The sequence below is a fragment of the Patagioenas fasciata genome, chromosome 5 (genome assembly GCF_037038585.1).
Source record: "Patagioenas fasciata isolate bPatFas1 chromosome 5, bPatFas1.hap1, whole genome shotgun sequence".
In the NCBI taxonomy this organism is placed as follows: domain Eukaryota; kingdom Metazoa; phylum Chordata; class Aves; order Columbiformes; family Columbidae; genus Patagioenas; species Patagioenas fasciata.
This window is the reverse complement of record NC_092524.1, coordinates 34,384,087-34,408,023: the sequence shown is the minus strand read 5'-3', so window position 1 is coordinate 34,408,023 and position 23,937 is coordinate 34,384,087. Positions and strand designations below refer to the sequence as shown.

General features: G+C 40.4%; 1 protein-coding gene across 1 annotated transcript in view; it reads right to left on the bottom strand.

Moving 5' to 3' along the window:
- Positions 1 to 1,399: 1,399 nt before the first annotated feature.
- DCAF5 (DDB1 and CUL4 associated factor 5) overlaps positions 1,400 to 23,937 on the bottom strand; it is a 74,864-nt gene continuing 52,326 nt past the window's right edge. The window contains exons 7-9 of the mRNA XM_065839981.2: positions 20,416 to 20,482; positions 9,290 to 9,417; positions 1,400 to 3,466 (exon numbers count right to left, since the gene is read on the bottom strand). Of these exons, the coding sequence (XP_065696053.1) occupies positions 1,655 to 3,466; positions 9,290 to 9,417; positions 20,416 to 20,482 (2,007 nt within the window). The 3' untranslated portion in view covers positions 1,400 to 1,654. The remainder of the gene's footprint in view (positions 3,467 to 9,289; positions 9,418 to 20,415; positions 20,483 to 23,937) is intronic.

The window sequence follows — 23,937 nt, the reverse complement described above, 5'->3', positions numbered from 1 at the left end:
GCATCTTGTTCCTTCCCCCAGGTACCACATTACTGTGACAGCAGTGCTCTATAGCAGCGTACTGCCAGAATCACACTGAAAGCAAAAATCTCCTACGGCTTAACATAATCTAGCCCTTCCTCAGCACAGGGCTTGAAAGCCCGTGACAATTACTGGCGTCAAAAGAAGCCTCTTTTTCCGTTGTCAGCTGCGCAAGGCACAAACACATAGCTTTCCTGTCCTTTTTGGGTGTTTCTTTTCCTTTCATAAACTGACTTCTCCCTTCTTGTTGTGAGGGAAGCCAAGTGCAATTCCGCCAATTCCAGCATGCCAGAACTGAGAGGACTCACTAGATACTCCATTAAAACCAGAGCCAGGCAAGAGAGGATGCCATCCACCTGAACAGTCGCCAGTTCGTGGCAGCCAGAGCCATGTGCCAGCTCGAGTTCCGCCTGCCAGACTCAGAGTCCCAGCATCCCCACACATGGGGACATTTCTCGGAAGCTCTCCTATGCACATGGCAACACCGGTGAATCCATCTACTCATCTGCAGTTCTAAATATTTGCAGCACTGTGGTAGAAAATCAACCCCGATCGCCAATGACAACCTATTTTGAGCTCTGGGACAAGAAAACTGCTAAAAATGCAGTTTTCAGACTTTACTAAGTGTTGCTGTTAACATGCATTAGTTACATTATCCATTCTTCTGCTATTTTCTCTTTGGCCTACTGCCTCCCGTAAGTAAGTACAAAGGGGAAGGGGAGGGCACAGTCAAGATATATCTCAACACTAAAAGCCATATTCTTCATAAATAATAATAATAATAATAATAATAATAATAATCTTTACGTTGTAAGCTCACAGAAAGACATGTTTCAATGCCCGATTTTTAATAGCCCTTGGTCAGAGTGAGGTCTACAGCATAATACCTTCCTCCTGCCAAACAATCACATTTTAGTATAGTGATAACACTGTGTTATTCAGCTATTTCCTTTAAAAAAAACCCTCAGAAACTTGAATGTCACCATGGGAACAGTCTAAAGTTGATTTTGGAAGTAGGCTCATTTCCTATAGCTTTTCTGTTGGCATAAAAATAATGTCACTGAATTGTATTAGAAGCAAATGCTTTATGAAGTATCATCTCTGAAGGTACCGTTAGTTCTGAAAATACCCTAATAGTTGCATTTCTTTAGTTTCTGAAGCAGAAGAAAGGGCCCAGAAAGGTTTTTTTCCCCTGTTTTTCTCAACAAGAAACACATCCCAAGCTACCACCAGTGTGATCTAATTCAATCATTCTTCAGCCTGAAATGTGTAATAAGTGTCAGTATGGAAAAATTCCTTCTTAGAAGAACAATTAAAACTTAAAGGAGTCATCCTGCTTGGCTGGCTGAACAAAAGACACATGTTCACACAAGAATAATTCAGTCAACCGTCTTAATAAGGATTTACTTTCAATAGAACCTTGTATGGGTACACTAGACTCAGTCTCATTAAGAAGTTGGATTTTTATACAGCATGAACCATTGGCAATCTAAAACAGACCCACTGAAGAATGGAATGGAGAATCAAACGCAATATTTCAGACCCAAGCTCTATGTGCCTTTAATACTTTACTTTTCTTTCTCTTTTTTTTTTTTTTTTTGAGAGTGCACACTATGACATACATTTGCATTTATCATGTTTTTAACTTCTTTTCTAAGGATGAACTCTCTGAATCCGCATCTTCCAATTCGGCTCTGCGTCTTTTTAGTCCTCCAAGAGATTGAGTACTCTCAGTGCCTGCACGATACAAGTCGGCAGTATCCTCCTTTGTGCTCACATCATAGCTGTTGGAGTCCACTTCCGACAGGCAGCAGTCTTTGTGCAAGCTCACACCCATCTGTACAAGGCTGCCTTTATCGGCATTCGAGTGCACCTGTAGTCCTTGTGTCACAGTCTCCTGCTCTCCAAAACTCTGTCCATTGTTGAAGCATGAAGGGCGAAGATGCAAGTGGCCATTATTGTGGTTAACGCAGGCGGTGTCAAGGCTCCTCTCCTCATTGTCATCGGCCTGGGTTTTGGAGCAGTGACCTGACGTGCTACGGATGGCAACAGTGGAGAATGGAGGGACCAGTGAGTGATGGCTTGAGGCTGGTTGACAGTTCTGACTATTTTTCTGTTCTACCAGTCCTGCAGTGTGAATGCATGGTTCTTCAGCACAACTACTTAGCCCTTTGCAGTTAGCTTTTCCATTTAGCTTTTTAGCCTCAAAGGAATGCTCTATACCTCCACTGCTAGTGTCTTCAGATGTGTTTTCTTGACCCTCCATCTGCCACTGATTGTCACATTCATGAATTTGGCCATTACTAGAATTTTCTATCAAGCCACATTCTTTCAAAGTTTCTTTGTTGTGGTTTTCGGTAGAAAGAGCTGGGGAGCCCTGAGGAACTACTGAACTCAAGCTCCTAGCGTCCTCCTTATTTAGCAAGTGTGCTGTACTGTCCCTTCCACTAGTTCCTGGTTTCCCTTCATCATTTTCCCCATCTTCTCTGGAGGACTCACCATCTTTATTAGCTGAATACGATATGTAGGAATAATGAAGCCATTTGTATGCTTTGTAAATCTTTCTCTCCACTGATTCACTGTCAGAACAAGGAGACGTCCTTTCTTTGAGAATTTCTTTGTTGGCTGAACTCCTTTCTGGTGAAGATGCTGGAGAAGAAGACAGATCATCTACTTTGATCTGGGGGTAATCATAGATATCCTCACCTATGTAGGGAGTGACACTCTCCGTGTTAGTACTAGTCCTTTCCTCCTTTTGCACCTTCTGTCGGCACCTCAGGGCATTGCGTTGCCTCATAGATGTGCGTCGTTCATTCAACTCTTCTTCATCTTCTGTACTGCTGCTGCTGCTGGAACTGCTGGATTCGTTCTCCTCTGGACTTGGGGACCGTGGCCGTGGGAACAGGTCTGTTTCTAGTTCTGCCTCGCAGGTATTGTCATCAGAATCAGACTCATTGGAAAGGGCCAGGAGACGTTTATCCTGATACTTTCTCAGTGCAGAGAGCCTCTGTTGACGGGAAGCCACGTCTTCTCTGGCTGAGGGGGATTCGGCTGATCTTAAGGCCCTTAAGTTATAGGCAGTTTCATCAGATTCTTCAGCCACATGGGGTGGTGGGGAGTGATGCAAAGAGGCAGAGGACTCGGACTCGCTGTAAGCAGAGCGTTCACTGACGCCTGCGTGGAGCTGCAGGATTGTACTCTCACTGAGGTCACTGTCCGAGTCAGAACTCCAGCCCTCAATCTCCCGGCGCACCAGGGAGTCAAAAAAGGCCATCATCCGTGGATCTTCCTGGACTGACTGGTTGGCATAATCGTGGGACAAACCACTACCACTGTTCAACACAAGACTGATGTACTCTTCATGAGTGTAGAGGCAACGTGAATCATCCTCAATCCTACCATCTAGATCTCCTGTGCAATCAGGCTGTTTGTAAGGACTCCAGATCTGTAATGAAAAAAAAATACGTATGTCTTTGAGTTCATAAATGGTTACAAGTGTTTGAAATAGAACCGTAGTACACACACCCAGCACAACTGCAAATTGCAGATTGTTTTTATTAACTGTCACCCCTCAGACCCATACTTACAAGTATTCCAGAGATGTGGGTTTTTTTCCTCCCCCTTTGCAAGTTTTTTTTTTTCCTGCATCTACTTCACCTATGCAGAAGTTAAAAGCTCTCACACTGCAGATTATCCCTCATTTCAATATTTCAGTGTGTAATAATTTCTCCCAAATTGCAGGGCTCTATTTTTATGTAATAGGGGATGCTTACTCACTAATGGTAAGAATAGTTTGTTGCCTGCAATACAGCCTTAGCACTAATGAAGGCACTTGTTTCCCAGGAAACTGGAGTTGCTTGTGCCAGCGATGAAGAGTAACATTTCATCTAGCCGCAGTCAGTCACCATTGATCAGCAGGCAGGAGCTGAAGGTATGGAGCAGCAGGCCTGCACTACTCCCTTCAGGGAACAGTCCTGAAGGAAAGAAAGCATCCAACATCCAAGACAAAGCAGCAGTTTTAGTTAGTGGGGAAAGGCAAAGAAGAGTTCTACTGAAAACTACTTTTGACGTGGAGAGAGGTAGTAACACTGCAAAGTGTAATGATATAATCAACAGCAACAGCCTTGACTGTGCTATCCATCTAGCCTTCCCTCAGCTTCCCTGGTGTGGAATGAAAAAAAAAGCCCCAAAGAAGATCCACCAATGTCCCTAAGAAACTGGCAATCCATAGCAAACATAATAGTTGGATCTCCTCACCTTTCTCAGATATACTCATAGATTCAGGGGCAATATAATTATGGCACTCATTGGACCACCACTGTCACTTTATTCTAGATTGGTGGCTAATGGAATGCACACCGCTTACTGTAAGCAGAGCCAGTATGTAGCTTATCCACAATACTGCCTTAACTTTCTGCTTATAAAATGTCTCATTTCGGTCATGCTTTGGTTTTACCATGCTAATGAACTCAGGGAAGAAAATTCTATGCCAGCTGTCTATACCAGATTGGCCTTTCGGGATAGACTTTGGCAAACACATCTAACTCTTCTCCCGATAGAATTTAGTCAAGTTTTGTTCCAAGTAGACAAAACCACTATCAAAATGCATGTTTTGCCTGGGTAAATGGGATAATCAGCACTCATCTCACAGATGTGTAGTTAACACATGCAACATAATCTGATACTACTATGACAAACACTGTAAAAAAACCCCACAAGAATGCCAGCAATTCTGTATTCACAGAGATTTTCTACAGTGTGCAGTAAAAGCTTACACCTTCAATATTGGAAGTAAACCAAAATAAATTATTTGAAGTGAAACAAAATAAATTAATTACTAGTACCTGTTCAGCACAGCCAAATTTAAGATGTACAGGTAACCTTTATTCTGGAATTCTCCCAAACCTGAAGGCCTTTACTTTGCATCCTCTGTAATTTATGGTTTGTATTTAAGGAGCACAAACCTTAGTGTAATGCTTCATACTCTACACCTGGACAGGCAGGCGGCATGCCCCCTCCTCAAGCAGTCTTAACAGTGTTAGACTGATGACTAGATTTATAATTTTTTTTAAGCAAGAGAATCAGAAAACTCTTAGATTCTGTATGAACCAATATAAATGGAGGAAAGGTAGTCTGCTCTAAAGTTCCTCCAGGAAGGTCTGTTTTATAAAGAAGAGTCATCTTAAAAGGTACAAAAAGTGTGTACAGAGAGATTTCACATCCTTGTTCGTGCTACTAGGTCCTTCTCACTCTGCAGGCATCAGAGAAAATACAGCCATGTTAAATATGGAAAAGATAGCTACAAAGAGTCGATAGTGAGGCTTTTCCCTTTCTGAGACAGACTTGTTCACAGAGAAAGAGTAAGTAATCAAGAGAAGTCAAGGGAATTCAGGATGAAAACCTGTTTGTGCAGGATCAGATGTCCCTGGAGACTGATAGCACCACTTCTTAGACATTTGCTATGAGGTAGTGTGAGCGCCTATCAGAGTCCCAGAAAGAAATCAGACTAAGAATCTATTCCTGGCAGAACTGGGAACTCTTTAAATGGGCAGCAACCGGTCCAGTGCTCTCTGTGGCATCTGAAATGGGCTTCTGTGTAAATGGAATGCCTTTGCCTTTTTCTCATCCTCTGACTGATGCCATGTCGAGGAAGAATGTGAGCAAACTGGAGAAATCATCCCACTGAAGCAACAATCTATGAAGAAGTTCTTTCTCTGTTAGAGGATTAAGGAGCTGAACATTACTCACTGATGTCCCTGGAATGATAACAGAAAAGAGGAGTACAAAATTGGTTCTCTACTTCAGCAGAGATACTTCAGAAAGCATCTTTAAATTGCTTGTATTCCATGGTGGCAAACCCCCAAATTTTAAAACAAAAAGGTACTTATGCCCATAGTGTGAGAATAATTAAAACCAGATCTATTAGATTATCTGATTAGGCAGAGGCAGCTAGCCACAATGACATTAATCTATCACCATAGCAACATGGGCAAATAGACTTTGCTATCTTTGATATGCTGATGATTTTTAAACAAATGGGCCCTACAACAGTTGTGCTCAGTTACACAGCATTCCATTTCCAATACAAAACAGTATTCATTTCTGTAAATCTTTATGCACTTTATCTATTTTATCTTTTCTGGAACTATCTTCTAACTGCATAACTGTTGGTAGCCCTCCTCTAAGCCCCACACATCAGAGGGAATGCCTCATTTTTTTTTCTGCAATATAATTAATTTTCCTGCCAGCACATCCCAATGTCTCACACACTTAACTGAGGAGAAAGTGGTATTTTTCTGTTTTATATTGCTTTAGCCCTCATGGTGAATACTTGTTGCAAATGATAATTTTAGTTCACAGCTGTGTTTTTCCATACAATTTTATTGAGGTTCAGGTTTCTGAAATGGAGGGCAATGAGCAATTCATCTGGATTGATGCATCCAGCATGCACTGTCTGGAGTCAAGGCTTCTAGTGTCCTTTATTAATGAGCTTGTTGAGTCTTATTTTAGGTTTCAGAAACCTCCTCACCTGAATATTCACACTCCCCTCCCCATCTTGGCCATTGTATTCTCAGTCCTAGCAGAAATCAAACCCTAAACCACTGAGCAACTGAAACACATTCTTGCAGGTGCTTTGCAACAAAGTAAAACAAAAGCAAAAAAAATATAAAGATGAAGGTCAAAATCATTCTTGTGAAGGCTATTCATCTCAGCAGGACTAGGTCTGAGATTAATTTGTATCTCATTTGCAATCTGCATTAAAATAGCAAGTGTGTTGGCAGAAGCACATGGAATTATTGAATGGTTTGTCTGTATCATGCCTTGATGCTGGTGCTATCAGTTCCTTACTTCTCAAGTACTAAATTTAGGCTAGCTAGTCTAAAAATTAAGAGCTCAGACAACTACTTGCATCCACATCTTTAATTCATCACAGAGTTTCTATAATCGAGGGAATGGAATAGCAGCCAACCACAGTGAAGTTATCTTCTGTGATTTAATTCCAGAAAGATTTTTGGAAGACACTTGAAGGACAGCAAAAGGAAGGACACTTTCTAAGAAACTGATTGAAACAAACAAACAAAACCCAACAAAACAAGAAAACAAAAAACACCAAGTACAATTTTTATTTATGGCTCTTCCTCTTGTAATCTCAACTTCGAACAAGTACATCAAGCATTTATATGGGGGAAAGAAAGCCATGCAAGGGAAGGACACGTATTCCCAGCTGATTTTAATTCAGTAAGCAGCCCCTCAGAACTGCTGGTGTTGTTTTTAGTGTTTTACCCTTCTGCTAGCGGCAGTTACAACCTCCAGCCTATCTGCAGAAGTAACTGGAATTAATAAGAAACCACCATTGCCTGGTTACCTGCAAACCGCTAAGACAGTACCTTTAAAGAGTGAAGTCATGTAGATCAGACAAGCTATGAGCCTTTAACCAATTTGATCGCCAAACAACGCACAAGCTGAGACAAAATGACACACAACAAAAGAGTAAGAACTTCTGGCTTGTTAATAAACTTAATACATTAAACACCTTTCCCTTAATTTGTTTCTGGCTTGCAATGTTTGGGGAATTCAGTTTCTTCAAAGCAGTGACACGAGCTCCACTGTACATACTGCGACACAACAGGTGTTCTCTTCTAAGAAAGCATTCAAGTAGAGGTGTCTTTGAAAGAGTTACACAACCTGTGACTGGGGCCTTAATCGCACTAACCTTTTAATCACTAGGAAAAAAAAAAACAATCCCAAAAACGCCCAAACCTCAGCAGAAGTACACAAAAGCAACACAGGGGATTGTTTATACTGATGCTAATCCAACAGTCTAAGTACACTCATGCAGGAAGGATTCACAGGGTGAAGGGTCAGCAGATCTAAAACCCAAAAGGGAGAATTCAAGCCGCGTGAATCAAGATCTGAAAGCAAAAATAGGCCTCTGGCAAAAGTGTTGTTAAAACAGTGGCAGTTCAACTGCTTGGAAATGGAAAAATTGGTGAGCTGCTAAGACTGCTCAGTGCATTTTTGTTCAAAGTCTGTATTTGACAGATTTGTGATCAAAACTGTTAGAAGGGCCCGCATGAAGAAAAAAAGTAGAAAAGCAAAGTAAAGTACCAGTGCAAGATGGGAGGAAAGCTGAACTACAATCAGAACTCAAATGCTGATAGTAGCTGTAATGCAAGTGATGCAGCTGGGCACTGGTCCAGTCCCTGGGTTTTGGGCCAGTTCTGGTCCGTAAGTTGCAGACCACTAAAACATGATTTTGGAGGACAAGTTAATTCAGTCAACTTGTAGCTGACCAAAGCATTTACTAATACTCAACCAACCTCATTTATAGCCACATGCATGTAAGACTTTTAAGAAGTCATTCAGCAAATAGTTAAAAGCAGCATCAGTTCTCATCATCCTACTTAAAAATCAAATTGTTCTGGTTTCTTTCTTTTTGTTGATAGACCAAAACTATAGCAAAATGTCTACGGCAGCAGAATGTGAAGTGCCTTAGTGTAGCATAATCCTCTGCCTCCCTACCCTCAACCTCCCCTATTAGAAATGACAAAAAACTTTCTGCCTTGTTCCCACAATACTAGCTATTTTTCCTTAAGGAAAGAAAGTTTCAGAACCTAACAAATTTTGTTACCTCTTTCCATGCCACACAAAAAGGCACAAACTTTCTAAAAATACTGTACATTGTTAGGGGATTCAGAAAAGACATTTGTGGAAGGTATTAAGAGTCATGTTTCCTCTGGAAGCCACAGAAAGGTATGTAGAATTGATTCAATGCGGAAATATGTACAAAAATTATAGTAGGGCTCCTGAGGCAGTATTTGGGCCAAAGTCAGCTAAGTCAGGCTATGCTAAGGCTCAGCAATACTCTTTTTTGAGAAATTTTTATTACATTTCAGCCCAAAGTATCAGAAGTCTTAAGAGATCATTTTACAGCTGTGGCCCAACTCACCCGAGAATGACTATTTGCATGATACTTTGGTTATAATACGGAATGAAACTGGGAAAAAAAAAAGCATTTTTCAAGGTACAAATCCAGGAATTTCTGATCTTGTCCCTTTTCTCCAAAACCTTAAAAACTGAAATGAAATTTAAAGTCGAAATGGTCAATTCAAAATTTGTATCAGTTTAGCCAGCAAATGAGACACATCTCTTTACAGAAGAATAAGATGAGAAGACAGGATGAGTGTGGAAAAGAATGATGCTGAGCAAAACAAAGCACTTCTTCCTGAAATACCGAAAGAATACATTTTCTGATAATTAGTCTTACCTTTATAATCTTTTCAACGCCAGAAGAACAGATCATGTAAGTGTGAGGATTAAAACGGACTTGGTTTACAATTGACCGATGACCTTTCAATACCATAAAAGCACCATTGACGACCCTGCCAATGCCACCTATGGAAAGAACAGCACATACAGAAATGAATAATTAAATCTTCACATTGCTTTGATCATAATCATTTAAAGTCACGTTATATTTGACAATGCGCTTCAGCTTTATTTTGCAATATTTTAAGGCCTATGTTGGCTAGAGAATTTCACCTTTATGAGCAATGTCCTTATGAAAAGCTGCAAGTTTGATGAAAAGCATCCTTCCTGCAAATTAAGACTTGGTAGGGTAGCTTTAGTTCAACTGTCTAAACAAACAATGAAGGTTTTTGATCTAACATGACAAATACGTGAATAAGAACAACATACATACCCAAAGAAATCACCAGTAAACCAGAGTGCTAAGGCATGACACTACTCACAGTTTGTTAACTTGAAGTAGAGACAAATAAAGAGGTCGACTTTCTAAATAGCTGTAGTATTTTTTAAATTCATTTTTTAAATCAGCAGTCCATTACTGTCAGAGTTTACTCTAATCCAATGGGTAAGAACTTAAAGGAGGCAATCTTCAAGGCTCCTAACCTGAGTTACTACATTACAGTTTGACACTATAGCCTTCCCTAGACTGGGATCTGTAACAACTCTTATTTCTGTTAATCAAGCTCAAAGAGGGACCTGAAATAACACATTTAAACAGTGGGGTTTATAATGCTTTTTCACAAGGTTGGGAACTAGCTGAAGTGGAACGCTTTTGTGCTAATGGTAAAACTCAAACCAGAATCCAGACAACTTTTCTGCATTATCGTTGACTCTTAATAGGCCTATACACCAAAGCAAGAAATTGTAACACAGTAATTTTTTTATATTTGTAGATTCACATAATTAAAACCATAAATTTGCTAAGAAGCATACCCATGTATCTGAATAAACAAGTGTCAATCAACATGCTTTGATAACATCTTCAATAAAAGAAACCAAAACTCTTGAAAGAGAGGAAGTAAAAACTGAAAACCCCGTTCAGAGGAAAACAATCTTGCTATATAAAATTTCAGAAGTCGTAAACACACCTTACAGAAAGTTAAAATAATTTCATTAGATTCTGTGCTACTTGTGTTAACACTGAACAAGTAAACTTTATGTTCTTGCTAAAGGTGTTTCATGCTCAACAGGAGCTCTTTAAGCTGAAATAGCTGCTGGTTTAAACCTTAAGCTCAATGTTGAAAAACTTGTCTTCTAAAACAGAGGGTCAGAGTTCTTCTGCAATACATGTTTCCTAAAGAAAAACTTGCATTAACACTCAGGAGCGGCAAGATAGAAGGGTCAAGGAGAAAAAAAAAAAGGCATTCCTGCATCACCTTCCATACGTTAGGTTACATGACTGATACAGGACTGCAGATAGTGAGCTTATGTTCAGCCCTTCTCTTCTTCAAAAAAGTACTCTATCCCTTTCAGTCATTATAACCGCACTCTAAAGATCAGACAGATGATGGACAAACCACGATAATGATTTAGAAATGAGGAGTCATCCAACTCCTAAAAATCTACAGACAGCTCTTTTTACTGGAAACTGTTCTTTTAGCACAAATCAATTTTTGCAGACCAAACTGCAGTCTTATGGCACTGTGGGATAGAAGATAATCTGCCTGAAGAAGGGAAAAGACGGCAAGTAACTCCAAGGACCAGAACGGATGGCCATTATAAAGACTTTGTATATAGAATGAAGGCTTGTTTAAAATCAAGAAAACTTGAAAGGGAGACTATCACTCCAGTTAACTTGTAAATATGTTCACTGAAAATGCACAGAGATTGAGCTACCTGGAATGGCTCTCTTATTTGGGTACACTTGTATTTTCTGTAAGGGTTTAGAGATAAGTTCTGCCTTCAGCCATTGAAGCAAGACTTCACCAGGGTAAGCAAAGATGACTGAGAAGTACCTGATGGAGAGCAAATAAATTAAATGCCAAATTGGGCTCTTTTTATTTCCTTTGCCATTTTATGAGATTCCTCATGCATTTTCATCCTGCTCGCCCTACTAGACATTCATGATGACATTCACGGCTGATGGCAACTTGCCCTACTCCCACAGCATTCCTTCCTGCCAAATCACACTTGTCAATCCAATTGCATATATCAAGCCAACAGTAGATGGTTACATCAAGTGCAGTTCTCAATGTATTTATCTTGACCTAGCAGACAAATGTTCCAGGAAAGAGGGCCTCAGGAATGAAGAGACAATTTGCTTAGGAAATCTTTCCAAGTCTGTAAGTAATGACTAAAACAAGCTTTAACTATCCATGGACTCTAGCTGCCTGGATTCAGTACAAACCAATAAATATGCTCTATGAAACACTTACGAAAGAGTCAGAAATTAAGAGAGACAATGACCAAAGAAAGAATTATAATGGACATGAAATACAAATTTAGGGAACCAATATCACGGGCTGCATTCCCAAGTTAGTCGTTGGCCATTTGTAGCACTGTCAGCAGTGTGAATTAACCTGTGGTTATCTTCCTAGTAAAACAGTGATAAGAGTTATTTAATGCCAGAACTGTCTTCTGACATGAAACTTTAAATGTTTATCAATACACTAAGAGCATGGGATGAAAAGTGCACAGCATGCCACGTGTGGAACATAGCTCTCCCTAGGCCATAGTCAGATCCAGACAGTGTCTGAAGCTCAGAAAGTCAACTGTACCCTGGGCTGCATCAAAAGGAGTGTGGCCAGCAGGTCAAGAGAGGTGATTCTGCCCCTCTCCTCTGCTCTGGTGAGACCCCACCTGAAGTCCTGTGTCCAGCTCTGGAGCCCTCAGTACAGGAAAGACATGGACCTGTTGGAGAGGGGCCACCAAGATGATCAGAGGGCTCAAACAGCTCTGCTGTGAGGACAGGCTGAGAGAGTTGGGGTTGTTCAGCCTGGAGAAGAGAAGGCTCCGAGGATACCTTATTGTGGCCTTTCAACTGAGTAGACTTACAAAAAAGACAGAAACATTTTACCAAGGTCTATAATGACAGGAGAAGGGGCAACAGTATTTAGCTGAAAGAGCATAGATTTTATATTGGATATAAGAAAGCTATTTTTTCAATGTGGGTGGTGAGGCACTAGAACAGGTTGGCCAGAGAAGCTGTGGATGCCCCATCCCTGGAAGTCTCCAACATCACGTTGGACAGGGCTTTGAGCAACCTGATCTAGTTGAAGATGTCCCTGCCCTTGGCAGGGGGGTTGGACTTTAAAGGGTCCCTTCCAACTCAGACCATTCTGTGATTCTATGATTCTATGTAGGAAACCCAAAGTTTTCTGCTCTAATATCGAAGTTCTCTAAATCCCTTTTAAGCTGTGAACAGTAAGATCAGAGGAAGCATAGCACTAGAACATACTTCACTCCTCTTAAAGTGAACTTCCCTACAAAGCCCCTTAAAACAACTGACTGCCCAATTAGAGGAATAGTCCCCAAGGAGCAGATTACTGCAATCACAAATCCCAGCAGTCAGCTTCTACCTCGGTAGTACCATACGTTTTAACCATTTAAACCAAAAAGTATTGACTTCAGCAACAGACTAATGTTTGGACAGCCCCTTGCTGACGCAATGTTAGTGTACCAACTCCTACGTACTTAAGCGATGCCTCTAGGTAGGTGCTTAATGCAGAGTGTTCTGCACCCTTATCTTGACAGTGGTCCCTTCATTTCATAGTGGCCCAGTAGAGTTGGTATCATATATCATGAGTATCTGTAGGTCAGACATATGTCTCTGTCCAGACTTGCCTGGAATCCCCCACGTCTCTCAGCAGAGATTCAGCTGCAGCCACGCAGCTTCCAGCCATCTCACAGTGTGAGTTAAGTTTGGTCATGTCTGCTGGCAAAATAAAGTGTATCTGTACATTAAGTGGAGGTTGGCCATAAACTGCTGAAATTCCTAAGGCCATCTTCCTTTTTTGCATGTAATAATTTCTATGTCTTTTTGCTCTCTTCACCTGAGCTTGTATTTTTATTTGTATCATTATACCAGAACCAACCACTGCTATCCCAACAAAACTCAAATTTTGATTCTGAGGTTTGAAGGTTTTTTTTCTGGGGATGGAGGTGTTGTTTATTTGCTTTTGAATGTAGTGGCATGCACAGGTCCTGCAACTGGTTTAGCATGGCAGCTTTTATATTCTTAGTTACCACATGTATAAGTAGTCTTTGTACAGAAGCCATTAGCTTACAAACATGTTATTAATTATTTATATTTATATATATATATATATATATATATAAAGAATCCTAAAGTCTTCAGAGGCTGATTATGCTGCTTTCAGAAGGTTTTTAACTTTCTAACCTCTAACTAGTAGAGGGAGAGGATGGTGATATACTAGTTGGTTTTGCAATAGTTTCCAAAAATTGCTATGCTTAATGACAGTTCTGAGCAGTGGTTTAGTGTTCTAGCTGTGCAGGTTGATGGTTTTTTGGTCTGCTTTTATTTGATACACAAAGTGAAATGTCAAGAAAACCTTTCTTCCTCTACAGTCTGCAAATAAGTGATTCAAACAGGAGCAATACAAAGCCTCATAAAATTCTTTAAATAATATCCTACTGCAATTATCTGACCAGCTAGAAGAAATGAACTTATAAAAAGCTAAATCTGAAGTGTACATTTTAAAACAAATTTCCTCTACAAATGTTTGACAAGAATATCATGGCAGCACAAGGCACATCTACAGGCTCTGATACAGACGGAAGGAATGACGCAATGCTTTGAAGTAGTAGATGTCTCCTAAGTTGCCAAAGTAATTACTTCTTGGTTTGCTTTATTATTTTGTGTTTTAAACATTATGCTAATGAAATCCCTGTTAATTGTGGAGTTTTGTAAATATTTATGCAAACGACTTGACATTTTACATATTGAGAAGCTGCTGAATGGTACACACCAACACATTTAAAATAATGGAGAGTGAGATATTTGGACAGCAATCTGACTTCCTATGTAAAAGTTTCACAACACATAGCAGTGTTTAAAAAACAAACAAACACACAAACAAACAAACAAACAAAAAAACCCAAGAAGAATGAATTATTCGAAGGATAAAGAAAAAAAGGGAAGTGACAGATTATTAGGAAAAGTGCCATAGTGCAGAAATCCTGTAAGAATGTAGAATGGTCTCCAAACTAATGGAAGCTGCACTGTTCTAAACATTTAAAGAATTGTTGAAGCACTAGAGAACTTGCTGGGATAAGGAACAATCCTCTACTGGCTCTGTAACAGAGGAATTAGATGACCTCATTAAGAAGAAGTCTCTTCTATCTAGGACACTGAAAAAGAAGTCCTGCTGGTTGTTCATATAAGGTAGAAAGACGTTCCACAGACTAAAGCATAACTTCATACAAGCCTTGTGAATTACTCAAAGTGCTGAAAACTCCTGAGAAGAACCAGATATTTGCAGCCGCTGCCAGTGTGCCATAGCATACCATTCCACCGGAGAACTTGGCACTACAGCAGAATGCTACTTTAAAATTAATTTAGTTTTCATTAATAATAATCCCGGACACATTTAAACCACAGGCCACCACCCCGCATTTGAATCCTATGAGGTCATGATGCGCAAAAGGAAGAGAGATAGCACAGTTTGAAAAGAAAATGCACACCACAATGAAAGCAAATATGCATAGCGTATAGGGCCTCTGCCTTCAGTGCAGCAGATTATATTTAGACTGCTTAAAAAGTCTCTCTCTGGTCACTCACACACCTGTATTTGTTTCATACAGTGCATGTCAGCAGATGGCTTTGCTCCTCAGAGACACCTCTCGAGATTCAAACACAAGCGCTCTTGCCCTGAGGGCACAAGGCTACGCAGCATCCCTCCCAGTGGGATCAGGAAACTGATCAGCTTCGAGGTTTCTCAGCAGCACAGGCAAAACTGTCTTGGGTCACATCAAATATGGGATGAGAACAGCAAGGCCAAGATCCTTTCTCTTCCTGGTGTGGTCAAGAGAACACAGTTTGGAGGAAGCACCAGGAGACTCTGGCTTAGCACTTCTGCCACTACAAGAGAAAGCAAAAGGCAGTGTCTTCCCCTGAGAAAGCAGCTCTAACTCCATCTGCAGTCTGCTTACTTCATCATTTTCAAACCCTCCCTCTACCTCCCTGGCCAGGTGAAAGGATCAGTGTGGCCTTACAGAGCTTTAGGTGAGCACAGGGAGCAGTGGACTGGTGTCAGCACCTCCCTCAGGCAACCTGCTCATCCAGGCCCATCACCCACTTTGCAGAGCTTATGTCTAGAACTGGCCCCATGGTGGTCTTATACTTCTGCAGAGGTTCCAAAACCTGAAGTAAAATTCGTATTTAAACACCTGAAGAAAATGTAGAAAGTTGTAGTGGTAATGGCTATTTTTGGATGTCTGTTTTCTTCCTTCTTTTGTTGGTGCTAAATATCCGCCACATCTATCTATGCCTTAACTATACCAACCCTCCCACTGCTTAACAACAATATGAAAGCTAAGAAAAAATTACTATAGAAATAAACTTTGGCACACCTTTTCTATTCTGTCTCCTCTCCCAGTTTGAGAGGGATTGCTGCTTCAATATGTTTAACGGCATAGGTCCAATGGTGTTTACAACATTATTGGAACCATGCGAATTACCACCACCAACTATGCTTTCTGAACATCAAGGGCATAAAATAAGTTAAATGATCACGCAACTGATAGCTTTTTAATTTTTTTTTAAATGGAGGTGTGAAAACTGTTTGACTGTGCATTTTTTTTCTACACTGGTAGCCGCAAATATGTTCAACACAATAAAGAGGAGGGAGCTTTAGTACAATTAGATCTTGCTGGGGGCTAAGGCTTTTCCAGCCTCTCCTAGTGCTCAGTGTTATCTGCAGTTTTCTAGTGCTAAATGAGATATTAGACATGCTAAGGGCAGTGAGAGGAACACTCATCTTTTTCCGCCTGGATGCTGCACTACAAACCACCCAACATTGCCTTGTTTTCTGATAGATGCCATCTACCCAGGACCTTTCAATGGGTTTCTCGTATTACAATCCACATGACATGGACACCAATCTAAATTGCACTCAATACAAGAACCTCTTCTACACTGCCCCACCACTTACTTGCTCTGATAAACACACAACTGTTCTATAGCACACTATGATCAACACCAAAGGAAGAGACAAACTGAAGTGCTAAAAGTAAAACAGTTTAGATCCCAAGAACCCGACCTCAGAAAAAAAAAAAAAATAAAAAAAAGTACAAACCTTCCAGAGCATGCTCCCCATTCGGCCAGATAACTTCCCCTCCCTGCCCACCCGCCTCAATTGGTATGTATATATTAGTATGTGCATGTATACAAAAATCTCAAAAAATAGCTAAAGACATAAAGAAACACTTAATTTTCTATTATTCATCTTCAGCTCAAACCACAAGCTGTCTCCAATGAGATAACCCTGTTTGAGTGTTGTGAAAAGATCTGTTGCTGAACTCTTTGAGCCTAAAGAGATGTCTACATTTACAACGACCAATGAGGAGAAAAAAGGGGAATAAAAATTGCAACAGTTCCACTGGAAATTGGTGCAATTCGTTTAGTAACTGGACCACAGTGACAGGGCTTTCTCGCTAGCAGTTACGAAGATGGAATTAAACATATTTTGAAATGCAGTTTGCTGTTCTGATTTAGTGAAATTTTTCAGAAGTCTGGTGACAGCCTGCTCACACAAACTGAAGGACCCCCAACTGTCTTCTCAATTGCAAATAAAGATGCCATGTGAGGGATATGATATTTGAGCAGTATTTCAAGAGACAAGCTCCGAGTTGCAAAGATGATTCAGAGTAGTGGGTGAGGAATGTAAACTCCTTTTTCCAAAGCATTTGGTCTGCTAAGCCCTTTATTACCCCACAAGACATGTCCAGTTCTGTCTTGAACAGGAATTCTTTACCAGCTAAGAGACCATGTTTATAGGAGTTAGGTTTAAATACTGCCTGCAGTGCTTATATGTTAACAGTCTTGCTGGGCAGGTCATGTAGGGCTGATGTCTCTTCTCACTTCTAGCTTGCCTTGAAGTAAAGGCTGTGGAAACTGGGGACTGCTTTTCTTCTGCCAGGCTAATGTTCTAATTTTGCCAGAAACTCTGTCTCTGAAGAAAACTGGGATATATACTTTAAAGAGGAAATCGGTTAACAAATTTGCCAAACAATTGGCAATTACTTCTCAAGCACAGTGGAAAGCTGGGTAGTACTTGGATGGAGAAGTAGAAAAGCAAGAAAACTATTCCAGCTTCAAGAAAGGACAAAAGGTGGCAAAAAAGCAACCAACCTTCTGGCATAGGAAATCCTGGCCTATTCAGAATAATCTAAGATTGTGGAGGGAGACAGCCAATAAAACTCTTCAACAGAATAGCTTCCTAAGCAATTTAGGAAATAGCTTTTTTCACAGACCTCCCCACCCTGAAGTAAATACTGTCTAATAGCTGGACTGAACAAAACAGTATCCAGCTGAGAGGGGATGACTCAATGCAGCCTACTGGGAGGATACCTCTAAATTATCATTATTTGCAAAAGACAGCAGAATTTGTTCCATTTCCCTGGCAAAATACCAACACAGGTAACCACAATCCTCCAACTTGAAAAATGTTTGCAACTGTCTGACTGGTGTATTCCTGCTCACTTTTCTTCATCTTTTGTGTAGTAATGTTGCTAACCATTCAACAGCTAGTACTTGCTGCACCTGTACTTGAATAAAAATAATCTATTTCAGAGCTATTGTTAAGGATGCAGCTCTGTAAAAAGATCTATGCTTACAAAAAAGTTGCTATTTACAAATAGCTGATACAATTGAAGAGAGTAGTATCATAAATATTTATAGCAATACGATGTCTGAATTCGACTAGAAGGTAGAAATTGGTTAGAGGGACATTTTTATTTAAAATACCAACGAACAGTACAGGACATTACATCATCCTGTCCACTTCATACAACATTCCACCCCCTCAGATCACAGACCCAGACATTTCTATTTTAAGCTAGGACATGAGAACAAGTTTTCCATTGAAGCTGAAGCTTTCCGAGATCGCCACATCCCTGCACCAAGACCTTCCCTGAGAAGGACGCACAGGAACCTCTCTAGCAGAACAATTATTCTGAATCACACAATCAGATTTAAGAAAGGATGTTTCATCACATTCAAAACAGGCACCACCCTTCATGAAGAGCTGAATGATGAAGAGTTTCAATAAGCCCATTACCACAGGTGATTTGGATGGCCAATGAGTCATTAGCGCAGAAGCTGAATCTTTAGGTCTAACAAAACAAAGCTGGTGAGTTCCATTACAATGTTTCAGTAAGGGAACTGCTCAAGTTACAAGAGACTAAGACATACACAGTCCTACTACAGGATCTTCTGATGTCATTAAGCAATCCCTGAGGGCAATTGACATGAAGCAACTGGTTTTGTAACTGAAATGTTGCAAGTTTACCGACACCCTTCCTCAAGTTACAAGAACCAGAAACAAGCAAGCTGACCAAAACATGGATGACATTGTTTAGCGGTAATTCTAGCTATCACTCTTTGTGTAAAGGTCTCAGATAAAAGGTTTGTTATCTGCAGCTGCCTGGGAAAAAAAGCTGTCAAGAGCATCATGGCCAGATAAACACAAAATCCCAAATCCAGAATTTATAAATGGAGTCAGGACAAGTACCGTGACATGCACAAAATGTAATTCTACAGTCCACATGTAAAAACTTACAGATGAATAACTAATTTAAATGTATGCAACCTGTGTTTTAAGTAAGAGGAAATTCCATAAGTAGTGGTAAACCAGTGTCAGATGTAAAAGGAAATCATACAAATTAAAAGGAAAGCAGGCAGAAGTTGCTATAAACCCTACACAAGGATAGAAGGCTGAGGTACTGGTATATTTAGCAGGACCATCTTCAGGACTTCTGGACTGCAGCATCGAATGTGCGCTAAATATTCCAAAATTAGAATGGCAAGTTCCTCAAAACCCTGCCATTAACCAAATCATCCTCTCAGCTGTGGATTACAGAGCTGTGATTAACAGCCTCTGAAAATGAAACAAAATATTTTCATTTTACCTCTAACACAGCTTGTAATTTGCTCTCACTACTGCTAGAGCACCTGAGACCACAGGATAGCACTCAGTTGTACTTATTACCACTAAAATGTATAGTTTAAACTGTCAGAGCCATTAAAAACACAAACAGTAGTACACTCCCTGAAATCTTGAGTCTTTCAATCAAGATTCAACACCCTTCTATAGCAGCACAGCCATTTGTTTCAACAGAAGAGATATGCTGATGGTGTGTGGCTTAGTGTCCTCTTGCCAAACCCTACACAGTACTAGATGATCAAATTAGGCACTGACCAACTGTGGCATCCACGCCACTACTGTTAGATCCCACGCACATTGCTGCTTTTCTTTAACATCCCTCTCCTATACTTCCACACAGAGTTGAGCTTGTGCTACTTGCTTAGCATGCCTTCCCCACCATGGGAAAGGGTCAGAAGTGAGCTAAAAGTGGTCATTTCCACCAGCTGATAGTGCTCCTCCACCCAGAAATGAGAGAGAGTAACTGTTCTACATTAGAAACCAGCAGGAGGGTTTTGGTCTAAAAGGAAACAAAGAGGGGAAGAGAGGCAAATGCACTGGAGCTGTAAGGAGCAGCCTGTGAACCCAGCACCATTTTATGCTGCAAGCTTCATTATGAGATGAAATTTCTTAGTAACAGATCCTAAGTTCTTCAGTGAATTTAGAAGCAGCAGAGCTGGTAGACAAGAGCCAGGAAAGACACACCCTGCTCTAGCCGCTGCTCTTCATCAGCTCATCTAGAATATATAAATGACCATTATATGAGAAGAGAAAGACAATCAGTATGATAAAATATTCAAATGGCCTTGTCCACTATTATCCAGGGACAGTATTAGGAATTTGTACACTCTCCCCAGCTTTCATCAGATTTACTCTAGATTCAAAGGCTGAACGAGAAGAGCAATTTTTCAAAAAACACAGATGAGCATTTGTCAGAGACCTACCTTCCCCCTCCCCCAGATTCCAAAACAACAAAACTTACCTGCTTCTGGATCTGGAGGAATCCTCCACATATACAAATTGAAGTCATCAGAGCCCGAAAGGATATACTGTTAGAAATAAAAAGAAAAGCAGTTTACCACAAAGTATCACCTGAATTATCTTATTTTGATCTATTTTCTCCAAACCAAAATTGAGAAAAAAAAATAAATTGTATTCATTCTTTCCACCTTGCTAATCAACTTGCCCTTAAATGGGCGTGAGGTATGAGCACAAAAATGTTGCACGCCTATAAACGGACCAAAATTCAAAAGTACGCTTCATGTACCTAAAATTTTCTGACCAAAGGGTATGTTTGCTTTGCTAAATACAGCTATGGATTTTGGTTGGCTCTAATACAAGCATGTCTAGATCAAACTCTCGTATCTTGCAGATTGCAACTCTGGTCTTTTTTTTAATGGCAAAGTCTCTCATCCTTTTTTCTCATCTCCTGAACTACTAAGGAAAACTCCATCAAACACATACCTAAGAAGAGAGCTAGCATGTCCATTAACACAAGCACCACATGCCTGGCTCATCAGTCTACTAAAACCATCAAAGGTCAGTCACTGAGGATAATCTCAAACACTGAACAAAACCAAAGCTGGACAGTCACTGTCAGCAAGTCTCAAGCGGTTTAAAAAACCACATTTATCACACTGTTCATTTTTTTCCTGGTTATAGTTACTCTGAAGAGATGGAAGGCTGCCCTTTTTCAACAGTGCATAAACAATAAGCAATCTCTTTATTGCACAGAAGTTTAGGCAATATGCAATTCAAAGTAGCTTAATACACTACAAACATGCACTGAAATGACAGGTGACATTTGACATGGTAAAAAGCTATGAGAGGCCACAAACTCTGCCTTGTCTCCAAATATCTCTTCTCCAATAAACTGTACTCCCTGTCATTTACTCTCTCCCATATTAGAGATGAGATGGCACAAAGTGGAACCAAGGGCAGATACCAATTCCAGTTATACTGCTGTAGACAGTGTAAATCTCTAGCCCTCAAGTGACTTAAGGCTTGTTCTTCATCAATACAGTCCAGAAGTTAGGGTTTGCATTTTAGTGTAGAGAGAAGGGAGAAAAGGAAATAAATTGAGCGAGTTTGTCCCTTTTATAACCTTTGATAGGAGACAAATTCTGTTTTGTTTGGCTCAAATATAACTGGTTGCTGTCTTTCATTCTCCAAGGATACATAAACTCATCAGGCAAAGTAACATCAACCAATGAGGAGACAAGTACTGGAAAAACACAGGACTGAGAAGCAAATAAACAAAAAATATACCCTAACAAAGAGAAAACTGCCATAAATTTGCATACGTTCTGTTTGCAATACTAATTACATCCGTGCAGTGTTTGGATGTTTCCAGCCACAAAAATGCAATAACCAACCACTAAAATCCCTTCTCTGGTTTCCTACCATGACAATCCAACCATTCTTTTTTCTCTTATTTTTAAGGATGCAGGATGTGAGTAAGCACTTATGAATGCAATTCTGCTCATTTTGACAGATAAGCAGCACTGATCAAACAAGAGTTCCTTTAAAAACTTGTGTATGCTAGTTCTGCAGCACTCACAGACCCATTCTTTCCAAGCCAGAAAGTTATTTCTACAAGCCAACGTGTTCCAGCACTTAGGCAGCTCACCTCTGCCAAAGTGACCTGTCAGTGCCAGAATATGTACTTCCCTTTCATCTGGCTGCTCATAAATGTGAGCCCACAGCAGGCAGAGCCACTGTGCCAAAACTGCACAAATTAGGGCTCACATAGGCAACCTCCCAGCAATCAGAAAGAAAACACCTCTAATGCGTTTTTTTACACAAGAAATGCTACATGGAGAAAAAAAAAGTCTTGTTTAAAGTTATAAAGATGTTGCCAAGTATTAGTATTTATTACCAAATTGTGCAGCTGAAGCAGCAGCTAGTTTGCCTAGGACATGGGGAAAAATGGAGACTTCTGAAACAGGTAAAAAGCTCAGTATCTTTAATTTATTACAATAAAGCGACCCCTTCTTCCCCCGCCCCCTTTTTTTTTAAACCAAACAAGTTCTAATGACTCCTCAATATGAGAGTCATTTACCACTTTACGTCATAAATCAAACAAACCTACCAACAATGACAGGCCCAAAGTGGCAGACTTCAGATATCCTGCACTAGACACACAAAACAGAAAAAACACATTACGTACGTGCACAGAATGAAGTGCCTATGAGACTCTTCAAACCAGTAAACTGATTTGCAGAGGAACATGCTTTCCTGTAAGACTCAATGGCCAGCTGTTGAGGAAATCTGACGTATCATTGCCCACCAAACGAGAACGTACTACCCGCCAAGAGTGCTGATCTAAGTACGCTCCGCCTTGCTTTGGTGACAGCAAAATTTAGAGTGCCCTTGCAGTGACATGGACTAATGGCAATCTGACTGCGCTTTCAAAAGCATAACCAGGAGATCAAGGCAAGTGATTATTTTCCTTACGTGGCACTTTTGAGGCCACATCTGGAGTATTGTTTCTGGTTTGGGTCCCCCGATGCAAGAGTGACACCAATGGATCAGGCAGAGAGTGGAGGAGGGCTGGTGAGGCTGAAGGGACGTGACCTGAGAGGAAAAGGAAGGGAACTGGCCTTGTTTAGCCAGAAGAAGAGAAAGTGAAGGGACAGAGTGGACTTCAACAGTCTCCCACAGTCTGAAGGTGCTCACAATTTAGGGAATTTGAAGAAAAAAATTGGCAAAGTATCTTAAAGATGTTCACCGAATCATAGAATGCCTGAGGCTGGAAGGGACCTCCGGAGATGATCAGATCCAACCACCCTGCTCAAGTAGGGTCACTTAGGGCCGACTACCAAGGACCATGTCCCAGTGGCTTTTAAATATCTCCAATGGCAGAGATATTGAGTCCAGCTACCTCCAGCTGAGATAGTTCTAACCTGCTTAAAAGCACCAAGAAGTCATTTGTGTCATTACTGTTTTCTAGCCCAATGACATTTGCACCAATCAAAGACACTTGGCCAAAGTATCCTGGAGAAAATTAAGACAAAATAGGCAGGAACGAATAAAATATCTGCATTACAATTTATGTCTACTCACAGAGCAAAGCTCAGCTCAGGATCTGAGCTGTTCTGAAGAAGTACTTATGAGTTTAATCCTGCAACTGAGGCAGCCATCAGTAAGTGCCAAAAGCATTAATTGATATGGTCACATACACAAGTTTGATGTTTTAAGCAATGGGCTACGAGTTGTGAACTTTTAATATACATTTAAATCTTATTTTGATCACTAGCTCTGCCAGTAATCATCAGCAATAGATCGCATTCCACAAAATATCCAACTGTTTGGTATCTCTGCCATTCCATTGCCACCACTGTACCAGCCAGTATTGTTTTCCAGTGTCTTTTCCTGTTCAGATACCTCTGGGCTGCATGCTTCCCTGCTGTTCTCACAATATAGGATTAAATCCCCAAATGCATTCCTTTTGTCCTTTTCTGTAAGACCAGGTGATAGAGGTCTGAGAAGTAGAATGTGGTTT